Source organism: Bubalus bubalis, chromosome 18 (assembly GCF_019923935.1).
Source record: "Bubalus bubalis isolate 160015118507 breed Murrah chromosome 18, NDDB_SH_1, whole genome shotgun sequence".
Lineage (NCBI taxonomy): Eukaryota > Metazoa > Chordata > Mammalia > Artiodactyla > Bovidae > Bubalus > Bubalus bubalis.
In genome coordinates this window covers 51,782,552-51,808,974 of record NC_059174.1, presented here as the reverse complement: position 1 = coordinate 51,808,974, position 26,423 = coordinate 51,782,552, and the positions used below count along the sequence as shown (strand labels likewise).

General features: G+C 42.8%; 1 protein-coding gene across 9 annotated transcripts; it reads left to right on the top strand.

Annotated features, from left to right (window-relative positions):
* Nucleotides 1–386: 386 nt before the first annotated feature.
* On the top strand, nt 387–24,479 carry ZNF180 (zinc finger protein 180). 9 transcript variants are annotated; one of them, XM_044930722.2, is made up of 5 exons: nt 387–1,551; nt 2,992–3,081; nt 11,797–11,853; nt 17,265–17,343; nt 18,689–24,479. In XM_044930722.2, the coding sequence occupies exons 2-5, from the start codon at nt 3,031–3,033 to the stop codon at nt 20,431–20,433; spliced, it is 1,932 nt and encodes a 643-aa protein (XP_044786657.2). In that variant the 5' UTR covers nt 387–1,551; nt 2,992–3,030; the 3' UTR covers nt 20,434–24,479. The 9 variants fall into 9 exon arrangements, with proteins under 9 accessions (XP_044786657.2, XP_044786656.2, XP_044786654.2 ...); XM_044930721.2 differs by having other exon boundaries at nt 11,779–11,853; XM_044930719.2 differs by having other exon boundaries at nt 388–1,551; nt 17,223–17,343.
* The last annotated feature ends 1,944 nt before the right edge of the window (nt 24,480–26,423 follow it).

The following is a 26,423-nucleotide window of genomic DNA, read 5'->3' as shown; positions in this document are numbered from 1 at the left end:
TTCGTTACTCCTTGGGCTTTTCTCTAGTTGTGGTGAGCAGGAGCTACCCGCTAGCTTTGGTGCGTGAGCTTCTCTTGCTGAGCGTGGGTTCTAGGGCCCACAGGCTTCCGTAGTTGCAGTTCCTGGGCTCTAGCACAGGCTGGATAGATACACTCCATAGATACATTCCATGGTAAGTGGGATCTTCCTGGAACAGGGATTGAACCCATGTCTTCCGCATCGGTAGGCAGATTCTTTATTGCTGAGCCACCAGGGAAGCTCCTTTCTCTGTCTTGTTTGTAAACTAAGTATTGCTTATGTAGAGGAAAGATCCTGGTATGTAGGCAAGGAGCAAATTGTGTAATGTAGAAATTAAGAGCATGGATTCCAGAGTCAGACTTTTCTCTTTTATTGTGGTAAAAGTCACATAATTTAAAACATACTATCTTAACCATATTTAACCATACAGTTCAGTGGCACTAAGTGCATTGATATTATTGTGAAAATCTCAGCGTCTTCCATGTCCCGAATTTTTCACCTTCCTAAACTGAAACTGTCCCCATCCCATGTTTCTACCAATGTACTTTGCAGAGTCAGACTTCTTGAACTCAAATACTAATTCTGCCCTTACAGTACAACCTGTTACTTAATATTACTGGGCTTCAGTTTCATTTTTTGTAAAAGGGAGTATCTGGTTTAAAATACCGGTAAGGAAGAGATGAAAATTACTATCTGTAGATGACTGGCTCACTGGAGAAGCCAGGAAAATAAAATGGAATACTATGAGAATTCAGAACATTTCAGTAGGTTAACCAGATACAAAATAAATACTTAAAAAATCAACCACAATAACCAGCTATAAGAAACTTGGGGGGGGGGGGGGTAGAGATTACATTTCAAACGGCAATAATTTTTTGTTGTTAAAGTCAGATTTACGTGAGGAAAACTACAGTTTCTTGATAGTATTAAAGGAGAAAGCTTAAAAATAAAGCTGTATGAAAACACGTTTCCAACCGCATCCCGTTTTCACTGTCACTCCTGAACGTCTAGCCGAGCCCAGGGCCGGCCTTTCCCAAGACAGCCACTTCCCACGCATCGGTCTTTTGGCCTCCATTTCCTAGTCTCAACGCCGCCAAAAACTTGGACCGCACACTCTCACCCCTCAGCCGCTAATTCAGTTTTCACTCCTGGTTCTTGTGTGGCCACCTCCCGAGTCCACCCCGGGTATGAAGCTGGAAACACCGCCCAATCACCGGCCGCACCGCCGAGGCTTCTGGGAATTGTAGTTCTGGCTCGCAGAGTCCAAACGCACTTCCGGGTTCGGGCAGAAGTGCAGCCATTGTCCCGTGCGCGGACGCTTGCAATCTCCGTGCACCTCGGACCTTCGGCGGTTAAGCCGAGCGGCCTTGTGGATGCCGACTAAGGGAGGGGATAGAACTAGGTTAAGCCTAGTCTGTCGTGTGCAGAGTCGTGGTAGAGAATTGCCTAGCCGAGCTCGTCTTGCCGCAGAGCAGTGGTGGGCACTGAAGCTGTGACAGGCCCTGCCTGGACCTGGAGCTGGTGGACGCTCAGGTTGGTGAGGGGGCGGGGCAACGCCGGGTCCCTGGTGCGCGCATGCGCAGGGTCTGGGCGGGTGGCTGGGACCGAGTATGTGGGTGGGCGATCTGGGACCTGCGTGGACGGTGCTTCATCCTTAGATCACAGAGGTTGGTGGTGATGCTGGGGCAACTGCAGATCCCGGTACTGTGCTCTTCGCGCGTCCCAGGTGCGACGCACGTAGGGGCCTGGGGAGATTGGTGAAGAAAGCGGTTTGGGTGCAGGTTCAGGGTACAGCTGCATTATGAACTCACACTGTACTGTTTGAGTGAGGGTCCAGGGGGGCTGAGGGATGGGTAAGAGAGAGCAGTGGGGCAGGGATGGCTTGTGGAGGCGGGGATTTGCCAGGAACTGTTCGAGTCTCAGACCCAGAAACTTCGAGCCGGTACGCAGACAACAGGTCCACATTCAGGGCCTAGGAGGGGCTAGCAGGTACTATGTTTGTCAGGGCGACCCCCAGCCCCATGCCGGCCACGTTTTGGATTCAGCGGTGAGGACACCGGGTTGATGGGGGGCCCAGGAGGATTTTGAGTGGTGGGGAGTCTGGGCTGGTACTCTTCTGGTAGGGGCCCACCGATCCCAGGAGGGAGGAGGTCGTGTGTGCAGCTGAGCTCTGTGCCTATGCTTGGCTTTTTGAACAGGTGCTGGAGGGTCAGTGGAAGGATAGGATCCTGGGAGGGGCACGGCTAAGTAATGAACTTCACGCAGTTAATCAGGTGTTTGACTGTGGATCATCAAGCCCAGGGGGCTACATGGTGGTTCAGTGCTAAAGAATCTGCCTGCAGTGCAGGAGACAAAGGTTCGATCCCTGGGATGGGAAGATGCCATGGAGAAGTGAATGGCAACCCAGTCGAGTATTCTTCCCTAGGAAATCCCATGGACAGAGGAGCCTGTGGGTTTACAGTCCATGGGGTTGCAAGAGTTGGACATGACTTAGCAAGTAAACAACAATAACATCAAGCCCAGAGCCCTGCTCTTTGCCTTAGGAAGAAGTGCTGGTTTGGGTCTGCAGATTCAGGTTGAGGGTGGCAGGTGGACACTAGGGGATCCTCAGTGTGCTGGGTGTTTGTGGGGGTGGGGAGTGTCCCAGGATCCAGTGGGACAGAGACTGATTCATGCTGCAGATTTTGGTGATGGGTGTAAGGTGGAGCTCGGGCACATGGTGGGCTTCCAGGTAGGTGGTCCAGAGGCCCCATACACTGGACCATCCAGTGGAACTGCAGAGTCTTGGCCTGGGAGAGGGACTAGCGACTCTAGGTACAAGCATAGCTATTCAGGCAAGACTCTATCTGGGCAGAAGCTTCTAGAAACACAGTTGCCATTGAGACTGCATCCCTAAAGTAGAGGCTGATGGTGGGGTGTGGCCCACAGTGGACCTACAGGAGGATGCTATACTCAGGGCTTCTCCTCTTGCAGCTCAGGATCTCAGGTCCCTGCCTGTGCCTGGAGGAGAGCATGGAAGAGCAGGATGAGAAGCCCCAAGGGTCCCTGAAGGCCTGCGTGCAGGTGAGTGGAGCTTCCCTTCTCCTGGGAGACCAGAGTTTGCTCCCCCTATGCCTCACAGTCTGATCCTCTGGGCATGGGAGGCTGTCTGGCTCTCTTTGTCATGTTTTGGGGCTTCTGGTCCCTCCCAGTCAGCAAGCTTCTCACACTTTTTATACATTTTATGGAGCTCCCTACTCTTCCTCACCCTTTTAACCCAATAACTCTTTCTGGAAGGAATTTGGCATCTCGTATCGAAAGCACTGGGCTTCCTTGGTGGTCAGTGGTAAAGAATTTGCCTGTCAATGTAGGAGATGTGAGTTCAGTCCCTGGGTGGGGAAGATGCCCTGGAGAAGGAAATGGCAACCCACTCCAGTATTCTTGCCTAGAACATTCCATGGACAGAGGAGCCTGGCGGGCTACAGTCCATAGGGTTGCAAAGAGTCGGACACAACTGAGCAACTAAACGACAACAATGCAAAGCCCTTAGGCTACTGTTTCCCTCTTGACCAGCAACTCACAGCTTTGCTTGGGAATAAGCAGTTGGAAAGAAATTTCAAGACTATTCAGTGCAAGAAGAGAGTTAAATGAGTTATAGTAAAACCTTGAATGGAATTCACTGTAGCTACTGATAGGCTGAAAAGATATTTATGATCTGGGTTAAGTAAATAGCATTTCAAAATGCTTTTTATAAAGGGGTAAAATTTGCATGTACATGGAAAATATGTTATAAATTTATCAGTTAACAAAGATTATCTGTAAGTTGTATTCCAAATGACTTTCTGTTTTCATTTAGCTCTATTTTTGTCCTTTTATGCAGTGCATTTTAAGTTTAGGAAATAAACAGTTTAAAGCATTTTCCTACAGCACATCTTCTTTGAGAACATTTCATTTCTTTAAAATGTTAAATTAGGGGCCTTCCCTGGTGGTCCAGTAATTAAGACTTCTCCATCCAATGCAGGGGGTGTGGGTTCAATCCCTGGTTGGAGAGCTAAGATCCCCCATGCCTCCCAGCCAAAAAAACCAAAACATAAAACAGAAACACTATTGTAATACCTTCAATAAAGACTTTAAAAATGGCCCACATCAAAAAAAAAATCAAACTTAAAAAAAAAATTAGTTAAATTAGAATTTCACCTTTCCCTTCCTGAACAGTTCAGTCCTGAAGCTGTTAGGTGGAGCAGAGCCAGTTAGGCGTCTGCAGCTAAGGGAGGGCTACCTACCGTGGGGCATCAACAGCCTGATCAGGGTGACGAGGGTGTCCATGTGTGGGGACGTCAGTGACCAAGCAGGGTGAGGATGGTGGCATCAGGAGTCCGAGCCCAGGTCAGGTGAGGTAAGTGCCCATACAGAGGAGGAGATGCTCGTTTGGGGTGACAGGAACAGAGCTGGTGAGAAGGACTTCCTGAGAGTGGATGCACCAGTGTGGGTAGCCCAAGTGCAGTGGGGATGTCCACGCAAGGGCTGGTCCAGCCTGGGGTGTCCGAGCCACAGCAGGGTGAGACAGGCACCCATGTTTGGGGGTGGAGGTGCATCCTGGTGTGGCATGTCACAGCCTGAGCAGGCAGAGAGCATCTACATGTGAGAGTGCCCCAACGTGGAGTATCAGAGCTCAGGCAGGATGATAAGGACATCGACACAGAGGCCACAGCCAAGTGGCACGTGAGAAGAGACCTGCAGAGTCAGAGCCCAGGCAGCATGACAAGGGCTTTTTGGCAGAGGCCGGCCTCCTGTGGGGCAGCAGAGTCCTGGTGGGCCAAGGGGTGCCTGTGTGGGAGAGAGCGTGGCAGTGGAAATGGGAGATCAGTTACTTACAGAGGAGTTGATCAGATAAGTAAATCTAAAAAGGGTCATGGTGAAACTACTTTAGGCCAATCCTAAGGGAAATCAACCCTGAACATTGATTGGAAGCATTGATGCTGAAGCTGAAGCTCCAGTATGTTGGCCAGCTGATGTGAAGAGCTGTCTCACTGGAAAAGACCCTGATGCTGGGAAAGATTGAGGGCAGGAGGAAAAGGGGGTGGCCGAGGATGAGATGGTTAGACAGCATCACCAATTCAATGGACGTGAATTTGAGCAAACTCCAGGAGTCAGTAGAGGACAGAGAAGCCTGGTGTGCTGTAGTCCAGGGGGTCACAAAGAGTCAGACATGACTTAAGGACTGAACAACAACAACAGAAACCGCTGGGTGGCATTTCTGGGGCTCCGAGGAGCTCCAGTTCTTTCTATCTCAGCACAGTGAGGCAAAGTGATAGCTAAAAAAGTGACTTATTAGGATAGGACACTTGTGAGGCTTACAAGCAGGCGGGCGAGAGGGGGCCATGCCCCTGAAACTTAGTGGGCTACAGTTTTATAATCAAGGGAAAAGTGAGGAGGGGGAGAGGACCACCTTCCTCCTTCTTGAGTAGATGTCATGCTTCTATCATTAACTCCTCCTCCACATTGGGCAGGGAAGTTTTCTTGTTCCTACATGGTCATGGGACTATCGTGGCACAGTGGAAATGAACAAAAGAGATTATGCTCTTTTGCATAAGCGTAAGTAACATATGAATTGATGCTTTTGAACTGTGGTGTTGGAGAAGACTCTTGAGAGTCCCTTGGACTGCAAGGAGATCCAACCAGTCCATTCTAAAGGAGATCAGTCCTGGGTGTTCTTTGGAAGGAATGATGCTAAAGCTTAAACTCTAGTACTTTGGCCACCTCATGCAAAGAGTTGACTCATTGGAAAAGACTCTGATGCTGGGAGGGATTGGAGAAGGGGAGATTGGAGAGGAGGAGAAGAGGACGACAGAGGATGAGATGGCTGGATGGCATCACCAACTCGATGGACGTTTGAGTGAACTCCGGGAGTTGGTGATGGAGAGGGAGGCCTGGTGTGCTGCAATTCATGAGGTTGCAAAGAGTCGGACATGACTGAGCAACTGAATTGAACTGAAATAACATATGCTTATGCTAAAAATGGTACATTGTCTCAGGTTTTAGTAAACAGAATGTCACCGTTTACTTTTATTTTTGTTTTTGTGCACACAGAAGAGCGTGTCATAGGAATCATTAACTTACTGAGCTCGCCTATCAGGATGTGGGTCTCACACCACCATTCTTTTATTCTTTTGGGGGTGTGTCTCCTGTGCTCCTGCTGCCTGGTTTTGTTGCTAGGCAAGCGTGCTTTCTTGAGTGATCATTAACTTACAGGGGTCTCCTATACATTTTTCTTTACTTAAAATCCCCTAGTGGGATTAACTGTTTAATTACCTACTTTGTCCCTTTACTCTGTCCCCTGTCAGTGGGAGGCACATGAATGTTTTGGTTTCCCAGCGCATATCAGAGTTACGTGTACACTACACTGGAGTCTGTAAAGTGTGCAGTAGCACTGTGTCTAAATAAGCAATGTTTTTGTTGTTTAGTTGCTAAGTTGCATCTAACTCTTTTGCAACCCCATGGACTGTAAACCTGCAGGCTCTTCTGTCCATGGGATTTCCCAGGCAAGAATACTGGATTGGGTTACCATTTCCTTCTCCAGGGGATCTTTCTGACCCCAGTCTCAACCGGATCAAACCCCAGTCTCCTGCATTAGTAGGCAGATTCTTTACCTCTGAGCCACCAGGGAAGCTCCACAAGGTACACACCTTAATTTTAAAATATCTTATTGCTTAAAAATTGCTGATCAACATCTGAGCCCTCAGCAAGTCATAATCTTTTTGCTGGTGGAGGGCCTTGCCTCATTGGTGGCTGCTGACTGATTGGGGTGGTGGTTGCTGAAGGTTAGGGTGGCTGTAGCAATTTTTTAAAAGAAGGTAACAGTGAAATTTGCCTTATCAATTGACTTGTTTGTTCATGAACAATATCTCTGTAGCCTGCAGTGCCGTCTGGTAGCATTAACCCACATAACTGAAAATATAACTTCTTTCAGAATAGGAGTCAATCCTCTCACCCTCCTGCTGAGTTATCAACTAACTTCAGGTCATATTCTAATCCCTTTTTTTTTTTTTTAGGTTTTCTTTCTTTCTTTCTTTTGGCTGCACTAGGGTCTTCGTTGCTGTGCGTGGGCTTTCTCTAGTTGTGGAGAGTGAAGCTACTCTCTAGTTGGGGTCCGTAGGCTTCTCACCGTGGTAGCTTCTGTTGCGGAGCACAGGCTCTAGGGCCCTTGGGCTTAGTTGCCCCACAACTTGTAGGATCTTCCCGGACTAGGAATTGAACCCATGTCCACTGCTTTGGCAGGCAGATTCTTAATCTCTGGACCATCAGGGAAGTCCAATACTTTGTTGTCATTTCACCAGCGTCTTCACCAGGAATTGATTCCAACTCAAGAAACCACTTTTCTTTGCCCATCCATAAGAAACCATTCCTCGTTCACTAAAGTTTTTTTCCATGAGATTGCAGCAATTCAGTCCCATCTTCAGGCTCCACTTCTAACTCTAGTTCTCTTGATATTTTCACTTCATCTACAGTGACTTCCTCCACTGAAGTTTTGAACTCCTCAAAGTCATCCATGAGGGTTAGCATTAGCTTCATCCAAATTCCTGTTAATATTGGTATTTTGACCTCTTCCCATAGGTCTCCTGGAGGAGGATATGGCAACCCACTCCAGTATTCTTGCCTGAAAAATCCCATGGACAGAGGAACGTGACAGGCCACAGTCCATGGGGTTACAAAGACTCAGACATGACTGAACATGTGTGCATGCGCATGCACACGTGCATGCACACACACAAATAAATCTCCTTAATGGCATCTAGACTGATGAATCCTTTCCAGAAGATTTTATACACACACACGAATCTCCTTAATGGCATCTAGACTGATGAATCCTTTCCAGAAGATTTTACACACACACACACACACACACACACACACACACACATGAATCTCCTTAATGGCATCTAGACTGATGAATCCTTTCCAAAAGATTTTATACACACACACATACACATACACATATCTCCTTAATGGTATCTAGACTGATGAATCCTTTCCAGAAGATTTTCAATTTTCTTTGCCCAGATCCACCAGCAGAATCACTGTCTTTGGCAGCTATGTATGACCTTATGAAATGCATTTCTCAAATAAGACTTGAGAGTTGAAGTGATCCCTCTTCATGGGCTGCAGAATGGAAGTTGTGTTAGCTGGCATCAAAACAACATTAACCTCATTGTACATCTCCGTCAGAGCTCTCAGGTGAGCAGTAATATTTTGAAAAGAATCTTTCCTTCTGAGCAATAGGTCTCAACAGCAGGCTTAACATGTTTGGTAAACCATGTTGTAAAGAGGTATGCCATCATCCAGGCTTTGTTTTTCGATTTATAGAGCACAGGCAGAGTGATTTAACATAATTTTTAAGGGCCCTAGGATTTTCAGAGTGGTAAATGAACACTGGCATGAAATTAGTCAGCAGCTGCATTGGCCCCTAACAAGAGAGTCAGCCTGTCCTCTGAAACTTTGAAGCCAAACATCGATTCTCCTCTCTAGCTAGGAAAGTCCTAGATGGTATCTTATTCCAGTATAAGGCTGTTTTGTCTACATGGAAAATCTGTTGTTGAGTATAGCCACCTTCAGTAACTACTTAGCTAGATCTTCTGCATAACTTGCTGCGGCTTCTTCAGCATTTGCTGTTTGACTTTGCACTTTTATGTCACAGGAAACAGCTTCTTTCCTTAAACCTTATGAACCAATCTCTGGTAGCTTCAAACTTTTCTTCTGCAGCGTCCTCACCGCTCTCAGCCTTCACAGAATTTAAGGGATAGGACGTTGCTGTGGATGAGGTTTTGGCTGAAGGGAATGTTGTGGCTGGTTTGATCTTCTCTCCAGAATACTCACTTTCTCCATATCAGAAATAAAGCTGTTTTGCTTTCTTGTGTCATCCGTGTGCTCACTGGAGTAGCACTTTTCATTTCTGTCAAGAGCTTTCCCTCTGTATTCAGAACTTGGCTAACTGTTTGGTGCTAGAGGTCTCGCTTTCGGCCTGTCTCAGCTTTCACATGCCTTCCATGTTAAACTTAATCCTTTCTAGCTTTTAAATTGAGAGACATGAAACTCTCCCTTTCACCTGAACACTTAGAGGCCCCTGAAGGGCTATTTATTGGCCTAATTAGGAGAGGGAGAGAGAGGAAGGTCTAGTCTGTAGAGCAGTTAGAATCTACACAACATTTATGGGTTAAATTTGCCCTCTTATATGTGGGCACGATTCTTGACATCCCAGAACAATCACAATTTTGTTGTTGTTTAGTGGCTGAGTCCTGTCTGACTCTTTGCAACCCCATGGACTGTAGCCTACCAGGCTTCTCTGTCCGTGGGATTTCCCAGGCAGGAATACTGGAGTGGGTTGCCCTTTCATTCTCCAGGGGATCTTTTGGACCCAGGGGTTGAACCCAAGTCTCCTGCATTACAAGAGGATTTTTTTACAGCTAAGCCACCTGGGAAGCCCCAAACAATCACAATAGTAACATCAGAGATCACTGATCATAGATCACTATGACAAATACAGTAATATTAAAAAGTTTTAAATATTTTGAGAATTAATGACACGTGACACACAGCAGGAAGTGGGCAGATGCTGTTGGCAACATGGAACCAGCAGACTCGCTTGATGTGATGTTGCCACAGACCTTCAGTTTGTAAAAGGCAGTATCTGTAAAGCACAATAAAAAGAGATAGGCCTATTCTTGAAGGGACTGTCAGTTGACGGATTGAGTCATTATACTCAGTAGTAAAAACTTCAGGAAGCCACAAAGGAATTGCCTTGTTTCAAAGTGATTATTCAAGAGGAAACATTTTTTGCCTTTTTTTTTTTTCTGTATTGAATATAGGAAAACAAATGTCATTTAAAAATGGATACAGTGTGAACCTGTCCCTCAATTCTGCATTTCCAAAATACAACTGCTTTTAATGCTTTTGAGACTGTCTTTCCAGACTTTTCTGTGCTTGTTTATATTCTATAAAAATTTATGCATAGTCCATATGCTGTTCTTATTTTTTTTTTTACTTAGCAATATGTTACAGACATCTTTCTGTCATTTGTATGCCTCAATCCATGCAAATCTATCTTTTCTTCTCTTAGCTGCTGAAGAGTAGTCAGTTACCTGGATGAAGCATAATTTATTTAAATAGGCACTTACTAATGGACACTTAATCCCTCCTCCCATTTTTGCTATGTTAATGTAACTTTTTAATGAGGTTTCTTGTACATATACTTAAATGTACTTTCTTTTTTTCTGGGGCTGGAGGGGAGGGCGGGAGGGTGGGACTGTGCTGCAGGGCTTGCAGGATCTTCGTTTCCCGACCAGGGACTGAACTCAGGCCACGACAGTGAAAGTCCTAAGTCCTAACCACTAGACTGCCAGGGAATTCCCTAAGTGTATTTTCTGTTATTTCCTAAGGAAATACTTTCAAGTAGACTTATTGGCTATTACATATTTTTAAATATTACCATTAAGAAACAAACATAAAGGCAAAGAGTATATATAAAAACTGATAAGATCAGGATAAAGTGTGTACCCGAGTTAAAAATGTGGATCTAATATCAGTTTCATGGTTTTGACAGTGTGCTGTGGTTGTATACGATACTATCATTGGGGGAAACTGGGTGAAGGATACACATGAAATCTGTTTTATTTTTGTAACTTCTTGTGAGTTTTAAGCTATTTCCAAGTAAAATGTTATTTAAAAAAATATATCACCAATCCAGGAAGGTTGTATCAACTTAAAACTCCACTAAGAGTATATGAATATGAATCTCTTAAATCGTGCGCCACCAGGGCAGGGGACATCAGCAACAGGCCGAAGAAATAGTCCATGTGGTTGGGATATTGGTTACATACAGGGGTTTGAGCAAAGAAGTAAATATAAATAGAATAATGGGATCCAGGTAAGGAAGGTAAAAATATAGAAAGCAGGGAGGCCAGAAATATCAGTGTGAATTTATGGTCTCTAATGGGCAGAGATAGTTATAGAAATAGAGATGTGATTTTATCTGATTGAAAGAAATGAGCATCTTTTTGTGTATTCACTGGCTGTTTTATTTCTTCATAGTTGGGTTGCCTGTGCATTTTTGTTTGTCCATTTTTCTGTTGAAGCTACCTTTTTCTTTCTTTCTTTTTTAAAAAATATGTATTTATTTGGCTGTGTTGGATCTTAGTTGTAGCATGTGGAATCTAGTTCCCTGATTAGGGATTGAACCTGGGCCCCCTGCATTGGGAGCTCAGAGTCTTAGCCACTGGACCACCAGGGAAGTCTCTACTTTTTTCTTCCTGATTTGGAAGAAATCGTAACAGCATAGATTCTTACTAGTGGTGCTCTTATTGGTGGTATTTTTTGCCAAACATTTTATGAAGTTAATTTGGTGTTCTTTTCCTTTATCATTCTTTAGTCATGCTGTATTCCATCCTATTTGCTTACAATTCTGTGATCCAGGAATTCAGGCAGGGCACAGCTGGACAGTTCTTTCTTTCTATATGGTGTCTGGGGTCACTCAACTCCATTCAGCTGCTAACTGGGCTGGTCTGAAAGAGGCACAGAGATAATCAGGCCATGTCTTGTGCCTCATTGCTCCTCTGGGTATCCCATGTCTCTCCCCACGTGGCCTACCTGAGCTTACCGGTGGGAAGGAGCAGAAGTTTTGTTGGTGGGATGTGTTAAAACAGGTGGTCTCCTGGGTCCTAGCCAACTCACAGTGGGCGTTTTGAGCCCTGATTATTCTCCTTTTTCTCATCTGCTCTGCCTTCTCAGGACTCTCTCCTTCCTCAGGAGATTATCATCAAGGTTGAGGGAGAAGATGCCCGGTCACTGGCCGTCCCATCCCAGGTGAGTTGGACAGGGCCTTTGTGTCTTTCGATTGAGAAATGTGCATGGCTGGCAGGCAGCAGAAGCCACATTGAAGTGAACTGATTAGAAAATGATTAGAAAATGAGGAAATTGAGATGAATGGATACCTTTTACACAAAGTTGGTTATAATGTAAGGAGAGTGATAAGTGCATGGAAACTTGAGAGTGAGGGTTGTCATTTTCTTCCCCCTAAAGGTTTGAAAGAATTTGGCTTGGTTTAAATGGTTGCAGGACAGAGTAAGTGAAAAAAAATTCAGGGTCAGGAGAGAGAGAAGCTACAACTATAAAGCAGAACTCACAGATACAGAGAACAAGTGGTTACTAGTGCTGGAGGTGGCGGGAGCTGAGGGGAAGAATTGGGAGGTATAAAGTATGGAGTATAAGACAGGCCTGAGGGTAGATTATACAACGTGGGCAATAGAGCCAATATTTTGTAATAACTGTAAATGGAAAGTAACCTTTCAAAATTGTATAAAAATAAAAAATAGCCATTAAAAAAGCAGTCCTTGATTAGTGTCAGGGGAATTAATTCAGAACATATGTGAATGCATTGGCTCTGTTAGAGGAAGAAGGGCTCATATAAGAAAAGTGAGGTTGAGGGAATTATTGGAAGGCTTGCATTTTTCTCTGTGAACCATCAGATGAAATTATCTGTTGAGCATGAGGGTGGTAATCAGAGTGGAGAGATGTTGGATGAAGAGTGGAGAAGGCTTAAAGTAGTAACTTGGATTAGGGGAGACAGGCTGCTCCAGGAGGTACAGTGAGGTTTCTGGTCAGTCCCAAAAATTCATTCTGAGATTGTTGTTTGGTCGCTAAGTCGTGTCCAACTCTGCAACTCTATGGACATGCCAGGCTTACCTGTCCTTCAGTATCTCCTGGAGTGTGCTCAAACTCATGTCTGTTGAGTCGGTGATGCTGTCCAGCCATCTCATCCTCTTTGACTCACTTGTCCTCCTGCCCTCAATCTCTCCAAGCATCAGGGTCTTTTCCAATGAGTTGGCTCTTCACATCAGATGGCATTCTGAGATAGTAGCCATTAATAATAATGGAGAGCAGGTTGATATTTAGATGTATTTAGTTACATTCAATGGAAGCCCCACAGCCCACAGGTTTAAGGCAATATTTAAAAGGGAATTTTTGACTATATCAAATAGATTAAGATGAATGATCCATAGACTTTCAACTGAATAATTAAGATAGAAAAGATAAAAAGGATACTAAACAGAAAGGAAAAGACTATAGACTAGAGAATAGTAATAGTATGTGTTTCAATAGAATAAAATAAAGAGCTTCTCTAGTGGCTCAGAGGGTAAAGCATCTGCCTGCAGTGCAGGTAGACCTGGGTTCGATCCCTGGGTTGGGAAAACCCTTTGGAGGAGGAAATGGCGACCCACTCCAGTACCTTTGCCCAGAAAATCCTATGAATGGAGGAGCCCGGTAGGCTACAGTCCATGGGGTTGCAAAGTCGGACACGACTGAGCGACTTCATTTTCAATAGAATAAAGACCCCAAACCATCAAAGAATGAGAAGAGTAAAGGGGACAATTGAGCAAGTAAAGTGGAGAAATCTGATGTTGTAATGAAAGAGTGAGCAGTTCTCTGTGTGTGACTTGGGAGGTGGAGTACTTTATGGTGGTTTCAAGATGTAGGGTCTCACGCTAAGAGTGAGGGGCTATAAGTCAGGCTGGCTGTATGAACTGACCACTGAGAACATAGTCTATGATGTTAGGGAAACTTGAAGTTGCATCCCAGTTAGGCATATGTGTTACTTTCTCTAACCTTCTAGCTTTTCATCTGAAAAATGGTGCTGCTAATAGTATTTTCTCAGGGACCTTGTAAGAAATCAATGAACAGTAATTTATGCAGTGGGCTTCTCTGGTGGCTAAAGTGGTAAAGAATCCGCCTGCCAGTGCAGGAGACACAGGTTCAGTCCCTGGAGGAAGATCACAGGGATTCAAACCCACAGGAAGGTCACCTGGAGGAAGAAATGGCATCCCCCTCCAGTATTCTTGCCTGGGAAATTCCATGGTGGGCTACAGTCCATGGGGTCAAAAAAGAGCTGGACACAGCGACTGAACAACAAGAACAAATTTATGCAATAGGCTAACACATTGCCTGACACCGCACAGTAAGTGCTTCATTAGAGTCAGTTATTTTTCTATTATTACCAGAAAACTCTACAAATGGATGCTATAGACCATCCAAGACAAGACAATACAACTTGTTGAATTAGAGGATAAATCCTAGGTGTTATTAATATAAATCTTCAGTGGAATGAAAGGGAGGTGGTGGTCAAGTTATTGGTAGAACAAGGCTCCAAGAAGTGAGGTAAATGGCATGAGTTTCAGGGTTTCTTGGAGGATACACACTCTTTTCCAGCTTTGATGCTGAGACCCCTGGATGGGAGAGCATGACCACCCTGAGCCTGTGAGGTCTGCAGAGGAGGGAGTCCTTGCGGGGAAGTGTAGGTTTCTATTAACTCAGGAATGGGGCATCCCTGATGGGTCAGTGGTAAAGAATCCACCTGCCAATGCAAGAGACATGTTTGATCCCTAATCCAGGAAGATCCCATGTGCCACAGAGCAACTAAGCCTGTGTGCCACAACTATTGAGTCTGTGCTGTGGAGCCCACATGCCATGACTACTGAATTCCGTGCCATGGCCCTAGAGTCCAAGATTCCATGCTCCACAACAAGAGAAGCCATTGCAATGAGAAGCCCACATACTGCAGCTTTAGAGTAGCCCCCACTTGCTGCAACTACAGAGAAAAACCCACATAGCAATGAAGACCTAGCACAGCCAAAAAAAAAAAAAGACTACTTATTAAAAAAGAAAAAGGGATGTAGAGAGAATATTTGGTGAAGATGTAGGATTTCATTATTACAGAAGAATTCCCAAACTGAAAGGTTTGGGAAGGAATTTTGAGCAGTGAGGAGCTGGGGACAAGTAGATGAAGTATAGTATAAGGGATAGAAGTCTAGAAAAGCCAATATCCATACTTAAGGGACTTTTTCTAATGAATATGTGATAAGCCTTGTGAGATTCAGGTGAACAGAGAGGACTTAAATCAGAATTTGAACCAGGATTATTTTGATGTATTACTAAGTCTGTTGATATACTGTTGATTCACTTACTGAAATAAGTTACCAAATATGTAATTAGTCTGTACTATACACCAATACTGTACTAAACATAAATAAATACCTTGTCCCTGCCATCATAGATTACAGCCTAGTGACCAAGATGACCACTATGCAAACGATAAGAAAGGGTGGTGGGTCTTATGATAGAAATTCCTGGAACTTTGAGAATATAAAGTTTGAGGTGGAGGGGGGGTGAAAATCTAGTCTAGTATTATTTATTTGACATTTGAAGAAGTTTGATATTAAAGGGACCTACATTAAACACTGAAGGGACATGTTAATTAAAAGGAAGCATGGGGCTTCCTTGGTAGCTCAGTGGTAAAGAATCTGCCTGCCAATGCAGGAGACACAGGTTCTGTTTCTCTGGGAAATCCCACATATGGGCCTGTGAGCCACAACTATTGAGCCTGTGATCTAGAGCCCGAGCCCTGCAACACGACAAGCCACTGCAATAAGAAGCCCAGGCATCGCAACTAGGGAGTAGCCCCCACTCAGCACAACTAGAGAAAAACCCACACAGCAACAAAGACCTAGTGCAGCCAAAAAATAAGGAAATAAATTTAATTTTTTTTAATTTTAAAAAGGAAGCATGGATTGGAAGTTGGAAAACAGTACCTATAGATCCATGGTGAACACACGGAGCAGTTTTCTGAATCTCATTTTGGGCTCATTATGAAAATCTTTGAGATTTTTAGTGAAAATTATGAGCCATAGCTTAGAAAAATGCAAGTACAGTAGCATTTTGCATCAAGTTTCATGGGCTTCAGGGACCTTGTGTCCTATTCATGAACCACAGCTTAAGAACACTCCATCTATTTTAAAATGTCTTGGCAAGTGGCATTCGACTTCAGTGGCTTTTGCTGCCCTTGGATAAAGACAGATCACATCCAGTACTTTTTTGGAACAAAATTCCTGCCCAATAGTGTTTTTTTTAACTCAATTTAAAAAAATTTATTGGGGTGTAGTTTGATTTACCACCTAATAGTTCAAAAAGGTGAAGAAGGAAATGGCAACCCACTCCAGTATCCTTGCCTGGAAAATTCCATGGACAAAGAAGTCTGGTGGGCTATAGTCCATGGAGTTGCAAAGAGTCGGACACGACTGAGTGACTAAAACACACACACACACACACACACACACACAGAGTCCTAAATGGAGGGTTCTTCCTGCTTACAGGAGGCAGCTCAAGAGACCCCTTTTACATGGCAGTAATGACAGGCTCTATGGTGCAGCTCATAGTGTGGACAAAACAGAACTGTTTTCTGAAGACTAAGAGTTCAGGATAAAGGTCTCTCATTGACTATCATTCAATTTTTCAGTGTTCTCAAACCTAAGCATCCTGATAATTACCAGCCTTTGTTTTTTGTTCAGTAAACTCTGTTAATGGCTTTTTATGTATCATTACAATTTAATTCACTCAACAACATAATGAGTTGGGTATGGTTAAGCCTAATAAGTAGAAATGGAATAACCTCACCATTAAAAGACAGTCAGATTAGATACATTTTTTAAAAAAAATTCAGACATATGCTCTTAATAGAGGAAAAAACCCAAGTCTCTTTTCCAAATCCAGTGCTCTTAGCTTATACATCCTGCCTTTCATTAAGGCCTACATTTCACTTTCTGTCCCACATTTCATTCTTTGCATCAATAAAGCTGTGTGCTAAATCTGGCCCATCACCTGTTTTTGTAAGTAAAGTTTTATTGTAATATAGCCACAACCATTTGTTCATATATTTTCTGTGGCTGCTGTCTTGCTATAGCAGCAAAGCTGACTAATTGTAATAGAGGCTGTATGGCTTGCTAAGCCTAAAATATTTGCTCTCTGACCTTTGACAGTTAAAAATTTGCTGAACCTGTTCTGTTAGTTTTTTGATAATTTGGAGGGAATTCCTAAGTTGATATTCCATATTCACCAACACAAAAATCAGAATTAGCATTTTCTTTAAGGTCTACAAGAAAGAAAATAGTTTGTCAGTTCTTTCTGATGTTCCTCTTTGGGGTTATATATAAACAGGTCCAGCATCCAAAACCCAAAGGGGCTTGCCTAAAAGGTACTTGTACCCCTAGAAACTTTTGAATGTTGACTATCTCAGGACTCTTTCCAGGCCATCAGGTTTTCCTTCTTCCATCTGTCAAACTTTTCCTCTCTGAACACTGGAAGGAAATGATACCCAGCTGAGTAGGAATTGTGTCCTGTTTTAGGAGGGAGTGAACTTCAAAGTAGTGACTGTGGACTTCACTCAGGAAGAAGAAGGCACTTTGAGCTCTGCTCAGAGGACCCTGGACAGAGATGTGATCCTGGAAAACCACAGGGACTCTTGGGGTAAGAGTACAGTCCCCTTTAATGGTATCTGTATATTGAAATAATTTCTCATTTCCACAGATCAGGATCTAGGGAGTTCAGAGGCCAGAATGATTTTGGCCACACAAAGATTAGCATGGTGAAGATAGAGTTTTAGTTTGTAGGGTAGCAAAGGTACAACTTTGTGAGTTTGAGCTTATTCAGTCTTCTAGATTCCTAAGAGCCAAAGACAGGGACCAGATTCTGCAGTGACTTTCTTTTGTCTCCAGTCCGGACACCCAAAGTTCTATATCTTTCCTCTCAGCTTTCCAAACTAGATGTAATCTAGTTCGAATAAGAGGATGAGTATAAAAAGAATTTTCCCACATGCATATCCAGGTGAGAAATAGACATTTAGGAGTCATTACAGGTATAGACTTCCTTGGTGGCTGGGTGGTAAAGAATCAGCCTGCCAGTGCAGGAGATGCAGGTTCGATCCCTGGGTCAGGAAGATCCCTTGGAGAAGGAAATGGCAATCCACTCCAGTATTATTGCCTGGGGAATCCCATGGACAGAGGAGCCTCGTGAGTTATAGTCCATTGGGGTTGCAACGAGTCAGACACGACTGAACGACTAACACTTTCACTTTCTTTCACAGGTATAGATTTGTTTGAAAAATCCCCATAGGGCATGCCACATATTTCTCTTTTCTCCCACTTGAAGAGGACTATATACATCACCACTTTTCCCCAAATGTACCTTCTGTTGCTTGGCCTAATAGCCACTCAGGCTTCTGTGTATGAGCAAATCTCCATCCTCTCTCACTTGGGACCAAAGGAATCCATGGGGCCATATTAGCCTCTAAGGCATTTAGGGAACCTGGGATAACAGTGCACTCATTATTTTTTCCTGGTTTATAAGGTAGTTTGACTTCATCTTACTAACACAACTGTACTAACAAGTTTCATGCCTTCAGAAAGTCCTAGAAATGTAGACACTAATTTCTATTTCAATGAACATGTGTCTAGCACTAAAGAGGGTAGAAAGGATCCTCTGTGTTTTTACTAAGAATTGCAGAATTGTTTTGCAATCCTGTAAGTTCTGCATAGATGATCCTGTTTTGGAATATGGAGATATTTGACATTTAAAGTCTTTATTCAGCAACACTAAGATTGAAATAGTTTCATATTAATTCCTTGTTATGCTATCTGACTGGTAGTTCTCTGCTTACTGTTCATCTCATCCTTTTGCTTTTCAATTCATATTATAGGTCCATAGCTGAAAAAAAAAATCCACATATAATTTTCATACTTTCTTGTCAGCTTTTCCCCCACTATTCCAGCTCTAACAATTTTTGGCTAGGGTGTTCTATTTTGCTTTCTTCCAGACTCGGCAGCTGCACTTGGAAGAAGAGAATCAAGATTGAAGCAGAGGATTTTTGATGACAAACTATCCCATAGCGTGAAGATAGAAAAGTTGACAAGAGATGATCCTTGGTTATCTTTATGTGAAGAATTTCAAGATTGTAAGGAGCTGTTGGAGAAGCAACAGGAAAAACAAGAGAGACTTTTGAAGGAAGAAACATTTACTCACAGGAAAGCCATTACTCATGAGAGAGACTGCAAAAATGATAGCCCTGAGGAGAAGGCTGGTCTGAATTCCAATCTTCTTTCATCACAGATGATACCCATAAGAAACCATTTTCATAAACATGCTTCACGTGTTAAAAAATTACATTATAATTCTATGTTAAACACTCATCAGATGATTACTGATACTGAGAAACTCTGTGAAAATAATGAATTTGGAAACCTCCGCCAGAGTATTCATTTTATTCAGTTTACAAGAACTCAAACAGAAGATAAATCCTATGGATTTAGTGACAGTATTCGACCTTTTAACCATGGTACACCCTTAAATATACATGAGAAAATACATGCACAAGGAAGATCCTTTGATTTTAAGGAATGTGGGCAAATTTTGAACCACGGCATGTCCCATAACGAACAACAGAGAAACTCCATTGGAGAGAGTCAGTATAAATGTCGTAAGACCTCCCAGAGTTCATCCCTTGCTCAAAACATGAGAAATCATCCTGAAGAGAAGCCCTTTGAATGTAATCAGTGTGGGAAATCCTTTAGTTGGAGCTCTCATCTTGTTGCACATCAGAGAACTCATACAGGGGAAAAACCTTATGAATGTAACGAATGTGGGAAATCATTCAGCCGCAGCTCTCACCTTGTTTCCCATCAAAGAACTCATACTGGAGAGAAACCTTATAGATGTAATCAGTGTGGGAAATCCTTTAGCCAGAGCTATGTCCTTGTTGTGCATCAGAGAACTCATACTGGAGAGAAGCCTTATGAGTGCAATCAGTGTGGAAAATCATTCAGACAGAGCTACAAACTTATTGCACATCAAAGAACTCATACTGGAGAGAAGCCCTATGAATGTAATCAATGTGGGAAATCATTTATCCAGAGCTATAAACTTATTGCCCATCAAAGAATTCATACTGGAGAAAAGCCCTATGAATGCAATCAATGTGGAAAGTCTTTTAGTCAAAGTTACAAACTTGTTGCCCACCAGAGAACTCACACAGGAGAAAAACCCTTTGAATGTAATCAGTGTGGAAAATCCTTCAGCTGGAGCTCTCAACTTGTTGCACACCAAAGAACTCACACTGGAGAGAAACCCTACGAATGTAATGAGTGTGGGAAATCTTTCAACCGCAGTTCTCACCTTGTTATGCATCAGAGAACTCATACTGGAGAAAAACCCTATGAATGTAATCAGTGTGGTAAGTCCTTCAGCCAGAGTTATGTCCTTGTTGTACATCAGAGAACTCACACTGGAGAAAAGCCCTATGAGTGCAGTCAGTGTGGAAAATCCTTCAGGCAGAGTTCATGCCTTACTCAACATCAGAGAACTCATACTGGAGAGAAACCCTATGAATGTAATCAGTGTGGAAAAACATTCAGCTTGAGTGCTCGACTTATTGTACATCAAAGAACTCATACTGGAGAGAAACCCTTTACGTGTAATCAGTGTGGGAAAGCTTTCATTAATAGTTCTAAACTTATTAGACATCAGGCAACTCATACAGAAGAGAAACCCTATGGATGTAACTAGCCTGGAAATCTTTCAGCAGAGTATATGCCTTCCTCCTTGCCTCCCTTTCTCCCTTGCTCTTTCCCTTTCTCCCTTCAGCCCCTCATTCCCTTGTTCCCTCCTTCCATTCCTCCAGGATTACATGTATTGGAAAGAACAAGCATGAAAATAGTGTGTGTGGAAAAAAAGCTTTCCATTAGCTGTCTGTTCAACTGTGTATCTGAAAACTCTTTCTGGAGAAGAAAGAAAAAGTATGAATCATGTATTTTACTTAGCAATTCCATGTTTTTAAAAAATCAAACTTGACCCTTGTTAAACATTCCCACGAGAGTGATAACTCTTGGCACTTTTCCTTGCAGAAAGCACTTCGACCTGAATTTGAAAGAATTATCATTAAATGGGCAATATGCTGTGGAGTGATTGCCAGTGAGGTAGACCTATTTTCCAATAAAGAATAAATGAGAGGGGACATATATACACCTATGACTGATTCATGTTGATATATGGCAGAAACTAACACAATATTGTAAAGCAATTATCCTGCAATTAAAAAAAAGATAGTAAATCTAAAGAGAATAAAGCTGTGGCACCTAAAAAAAAAAAAAGGAATAAAAGAATGTTAATACTGGTCAGCTTGTTGAAAACGTTGGGAAATTGCTGTAGTTGTTGCTAACCACCCCAGTATTCTTTCCTGGAGAATTCCGTGGACAGAGGAGCCTGGTGGAGTACAGTCCATGGGGTTGCAAAAGAGTTGGACATGACTGAGGTGACTTAGCACACAGCACGTTAGAACTTAGACTGGAAAACAGAATTTCAGTGCATCATTTTCCAACCTGATTTCTCCAGCACTACTTGGTAATTTGTTTCATAAGTACTTTCTCTTATCTGTAAAGATTTTGTAAGGAAAAAAAAAAAAAGAAAGAAAAGGAAATGGCTATGATGTGAACTGAAAATTGCAGGGCAAGAGTATAGAACATTCATTTCTAGACTCAGGAAAAGATATATTTGTGCTTGGATCAGAATCTAAAGGGATTCTAGGTGTATCTGTTTTAATTTTAGATTTATACTTGATTTTCTTTTGTTTTGTTTTTTTGGACTGTGTGCTTTTTTTATAATACTAATGAATGATATGAGGAATGATTAGTCCAAAAATACAAAAATACCCATTTCCTTTGACCATTTAGCCAGAGAGCAGAGATCCCTCATGTATCTGAGAGTTCATTTGGATTAGCATGAACAGGTCACTCCTTAGGACCTAGATTCCCAGGAATATTCCTTATTGAAAATAAAATATTTCAGGCTTCTGTGGTGGCTCAGTGGTGAATAATCGACCTGCTAATGCAGGAGACATGGGTTCCATCCCTGATCCAGGAAGATCCCATGTGCCAAGGAGCAACTAAGCCTATGTACCACAACTATTGAGCCTATGCTCTAGAGCTTAGGAACTGCAGCTGTTGAGCCATATATCCTAGAACCTGTGCTCAGCAACAAGAGAAGCCACCACAATGAGAAGCTCACACACCACAGCTAGAGAGTAGCCCCCACTCTCTGCAACTAGAGAAAAGCCCATGTAGCAACGAAGACCCAGCACAGTCAAAAATAAATAAAATCAGAACTTAAATATTTTCCTGGCAATGTGGAACTGGAAATTTTTGCCAGAGAATTAAATGAGAATTCATGGGTAGTATGGAAGGCAAATGAGTTTGTTTGTTTGTTTGTTTTCTTTTAAACCCATTTTATCCAAAGCAGTATAAAAGAGCTCTGTTTTTTAAGGTTTTTTTTCTTTTTTCTTTTTCTCTCCTCATGTAGTATTATCTTTTTAGCCTCCAAGATACGTTCCCTAATTCGAGAATCCTCTGAGTGGGAAGATATTGCCTTGGCTAAGTGCTCACCACCTAAATTAAGTTCACAAGAATGCTTTTAGTGAGGTAATAATTGTAGTTTCTCATTGGGTTTGTGTGTGTGTGTGTGTGTGTGTGTGTGTGTGTGTGTGTGCTTTTAAGATTTGGTTCACAAATCTTTCTAGCCCTTGCCCCTAAATCATGAATTCTAATCCTATGGATTATCATGGACCTGAAAACTCTGATCCTGGAGAGTTACTGAAAAATAAACAGTTGAACTGAGAGAGCACAGAATAGAGGTAAATTCCCTGAAGAAACAAAAAGCTAACATGACATCTGATAGAGATTTGTTGTTTAGTGTCCAACTCTTTTGCGACCCCATGGACTGTAGCCCACCAGGCTCCTCTGTCCATGAGATTTTCCAGGCAAGAATACTGGAGTGGGTTGCCATTTCCTTCTCAGGGAACCTTCCTGACCCAAGGATGAAACCTTGGTCTCCTGCATTGCAAGCAGAATCTTTGCCACTGAGCCCACAGGGAAGCCCTGATAGGGGTTCCCCATAGTAAAATCTGTCCGCATGAGATGACCCTAAGTGTTTTTAATGAGGATTAATCCAGAGAGTGCAGCACACCTGGCAGTGACTGAAGTTCTGGGGGAACAGTTGTTGATGACTGGAAAACTGGCTCCCCACCCCAGGAGAATCTTCAGTCAGTCCATGATTGCATAGGTAGAGGAACAGAAGGGGTTCTCCATGCACTGCAGTTTTAGTGCATGTGATAGTGAAAACTCTAATAATGGGATCTGGTTAGGCTTCTTTTTCTCCAAGTTATAGATAAAGCAAGTAGATGATTTTCACTGGGCATGTTGAATCTTATTTTGAAGGCAAGGAAACAGGATTGTACAAATAAGTATAAAACCAACCGGGCTAAGAAAGCTCTGAAGATTCAAGTTTGGGAAGGGATTTATTCCAAAGTGATCTCTTTAGTGAATATTTAAAATATTTCATTGAAAATATAAAAAAAAACTGCCAAGAAATTTTAAGTGAGTATTGTTTGTGTGTTCCTGGGTCAGGTTGAATACGTGGGTCATCTGTGTGCACTAAGTCATACGTCAGTTCCTAGGTGGTGAACTATGGTTGCCAAGTGTTTTGAAGTAAGATAGATCCAATAGATAAACAAAAATGTTCATTTCTCTTATTTGCTCATTTATTTCCCTTTGTAGAAAAGGCATTCTTCTAAAAAAAATAGTCAAAAGAATGAAGAGACATTAAAGTGACAGCATATCAAAAATACGTAATTAAACTTCTGAACCTAATATGTAGGGTTAAAAAAGGGAGTCAGTAATTGTATTTTAGTGACACACATATGACACATTTAAAATGACATACATCCCTTGCATAAAAATTTTTGTAACATTCACAAAAATAAAATTATACTTTGCAACTTCCCTGGGTGGTACAGTGGATAGGAATCAGCCTGCCAATGCAGGAGACATGGATTTGATCCCTGGTCCAGGAAGATTCCACATGCCTTGAAACAACTAAGCCTGTACAACACAGCTGCTAAAGCCTGAGCACTCTAGAGCCTGTGCTCCACAATATAGGAGAAGCTACCTCAATGGAGAAACCCATGCACCACAACTGGAGAGTTGCCTCCACTCTCTGTAACTAGAGAAAACCCACAGCCCACACACAGCAACAAAGACCTAGTGTAACAACAACAACAACAAAAGATCATACTTGGACATAGAAATACGCATAGTTATTTTACAGGCCAAATTTCTTTCACCATACTCTAGTAAAATTAGAAATAGATGAAGAGTGGCCAGATGTTTTTATGTATTTATTACTTTGGCCACAAAGCACAGCTTGTAGGATCTTAGTTCCCTGACTAGGGATTGAACCCCAGCCCTAGCAGTGAAAGTGCCAAGTGCTAACCACTAGACTGCCAGGGAATTTCCCAGAATGTTTTTAAACACATGGATGTTAAGGGATACTCTCCTAGAACCAAGTTTTTAAAACACTAGAGTGATAGGCATATATAAAATTTTACATGTAAACTACATATAGTATATATAAAATATGTATCAGTAAATCTTATAAACTGTTATAAATTACATATTATAAAATATTTACATATATCTGTGTGCTCAGTCACTTCAGTCATGTCCCAACTTTTTGCAACCCTGTGGACTGTAGCCTGCCAGGCTCTTCTGTTCATGGAATTTTCCCAGCAAGAATCCTGGAGTGGGTTGCCATGCCCTCCTCCAGGGGATCTTTCTGACCCAGGGATCGAACCCAGGTCTCCTGCATTGCAGGCAGATTCTTTACCGTCTGAGTCACCAGGAAAGTCCCTTCTCTATATGTAATTTACACCAAAACATCAATAATGCTTTTGCATCCTGTGAAAGATTGTGGATTTGTTCGAGAATATTGTCAGACTTTCTGCAATGTGAACATGTTAGTACTAAGAGGTAACTTTAAGAAAAGTACTTGTTGTTTAGCCACTAAGTCGTGTCTCACTCTTTGTGACCCCATGGACTGTAGCCCACCAAGTTCCTCTGCCATCTGCTATTTCCTTCTCCAGGGGATCTTCTAACCCAGGGTTCAACAGGTAAGTTCTTTACCACTGAACCAACCAGGGAAACACAATAGCTGTTCCCCAGGCTAGAGTCCCAGCCTGACAGTGAAGGGTTAGCTGGCCATGCAGAGGCCATTCCCTAACCTTGATCTTACCTGTGGTACAGCAGGTGATTGTTGTGCAGCCTCATTTCTCTTACTCAGTCCCCATCTTTTCATGCTGCCTTCATGCTTTCCAGAGAGTAGCATACCCAGAGGGAGCAAGTGGTCTCTGGAGTGCCTTTTCTCTGATAGAAAGAGACAGGCAGTGTAAAACAAGCAAGCCGGTAGTAGACAGTCTGTTCCAGAAGGTTGACTCTATCCTCTGATGGATTTCTCATTTACCTCCAATATTCTACAGATTCATGGCCATAAACAGGTTCGTGTTACCTGAACCTTAAAAGAGAAAAGCCAATAAAGAGTGTCAGACAGCATGGACACATTTTTCAGGTCACATGGAATGCTGCAGTAAATACAACAGTCTGCTGGCTCGCCAGCAGTGACCCGGGTATGTTGAGATTTTTATGTCTCCAGACCTATCCGCATTGCCTGATTCCTCCTGAATATGCTCACAGAAAACACAGCCACAGATGGAGTCCTTCGGAGGTTCAGCTCACATGTACCCAGCCTCACAGTTCCCCTGCGAGGCGGTGTGATGAGAATGCCCACTAAGTGTGGGCTCTGAGACCAGGCTTGTGTGCTGCAGTCCCAGCTCAACACTTCCTCAGGCATGCTGGAGTAACTTAACTCGGCCACTTACCCTCTCTGTGCCTGGGTGTTCTCTGTAAAATGAAGATCATGACAGTTCCTACCTCCATGCTCCTCTGAGGGTTAAAGAAGTTAGTATGTGTACCTCTTTGGTACATAGAAGTGTTGTAATGGTGTTTGACATTGTTGTTATCAACAACAGCATTATTAAAATAAAGAAGTAAATGTGTATGTAAAATATTATTCAGAATTTCTCTTGGACTTCCCTTGAGATCCAGTGATTAGGACTCTGCACTTCCACCCTGGTGGCGCAGGTTTGATCCCTGGTCAGGGAGCTAGGATCCCACATGCAATGTGTTGCGGCCAATGTGTGAAAAAAAAAAAAGAAGAAGCCCTACAGATGTGCAGAGTGTGGGAAAGGCTTCAGTTATAGCTCAGGTCTGTGAAATCATCAGAGGGTGCATGTAAGCAAGAAGCTTTACCAGTAGATGTGAGTCAAGTTAGAGTCAGTTAGAACTTTGCCTTCATCTCAGAGCCAAAACCAAAAAAACCTTATAGACGTGATGTGTATGGAGATCCTCAGGAAAGGCTGATGTTTTCATAGCTACTGGTCTGCCTAGGAAGGGAAAATCCGGAAGTTTGGTAAATAGGGAAAGCACTTCAGTCACAAACTTCAGTCTTCAAGAGTCTGTTGCACAGTTGAATACTCCTTAAGGCAATGACCTGGCCAGCGGCTTCAGTGAAAATGGTCACCTTCATCAGAGCTGGCCTAGGAGGGAGGTTTTACAAATAATGACAGTAACGAGAATGTATCCTAGGAGCAGATTATACACAGTCCTCGTAGT

Bases quoted from the DNA above. Each gene is read 5' to 3' on its own strand.
- ZNF180 (XM_025269266.3), top strand. From the start codon at position 3,031: ATGGAAGAGCAGGATGAGAAGCCCCAAGGGTCCCTGAAGGCCTGCGTG. The intron at 3,082-11,778 runs GTGAGTGGAGCT...CTGCCTTCTCAG, and splicing joins CCCTGAAGGCCTGCGTGCAG to GACTCTCTCCTTCCTCAGGA. The intron at 11,854-17,222 runs GTGAGTTGGACA...GTCCTGTTTTAG, and splicing joins CACTGGCCGTCCCATCCCAG to GAGGGAGTGAACTTCAAAGT.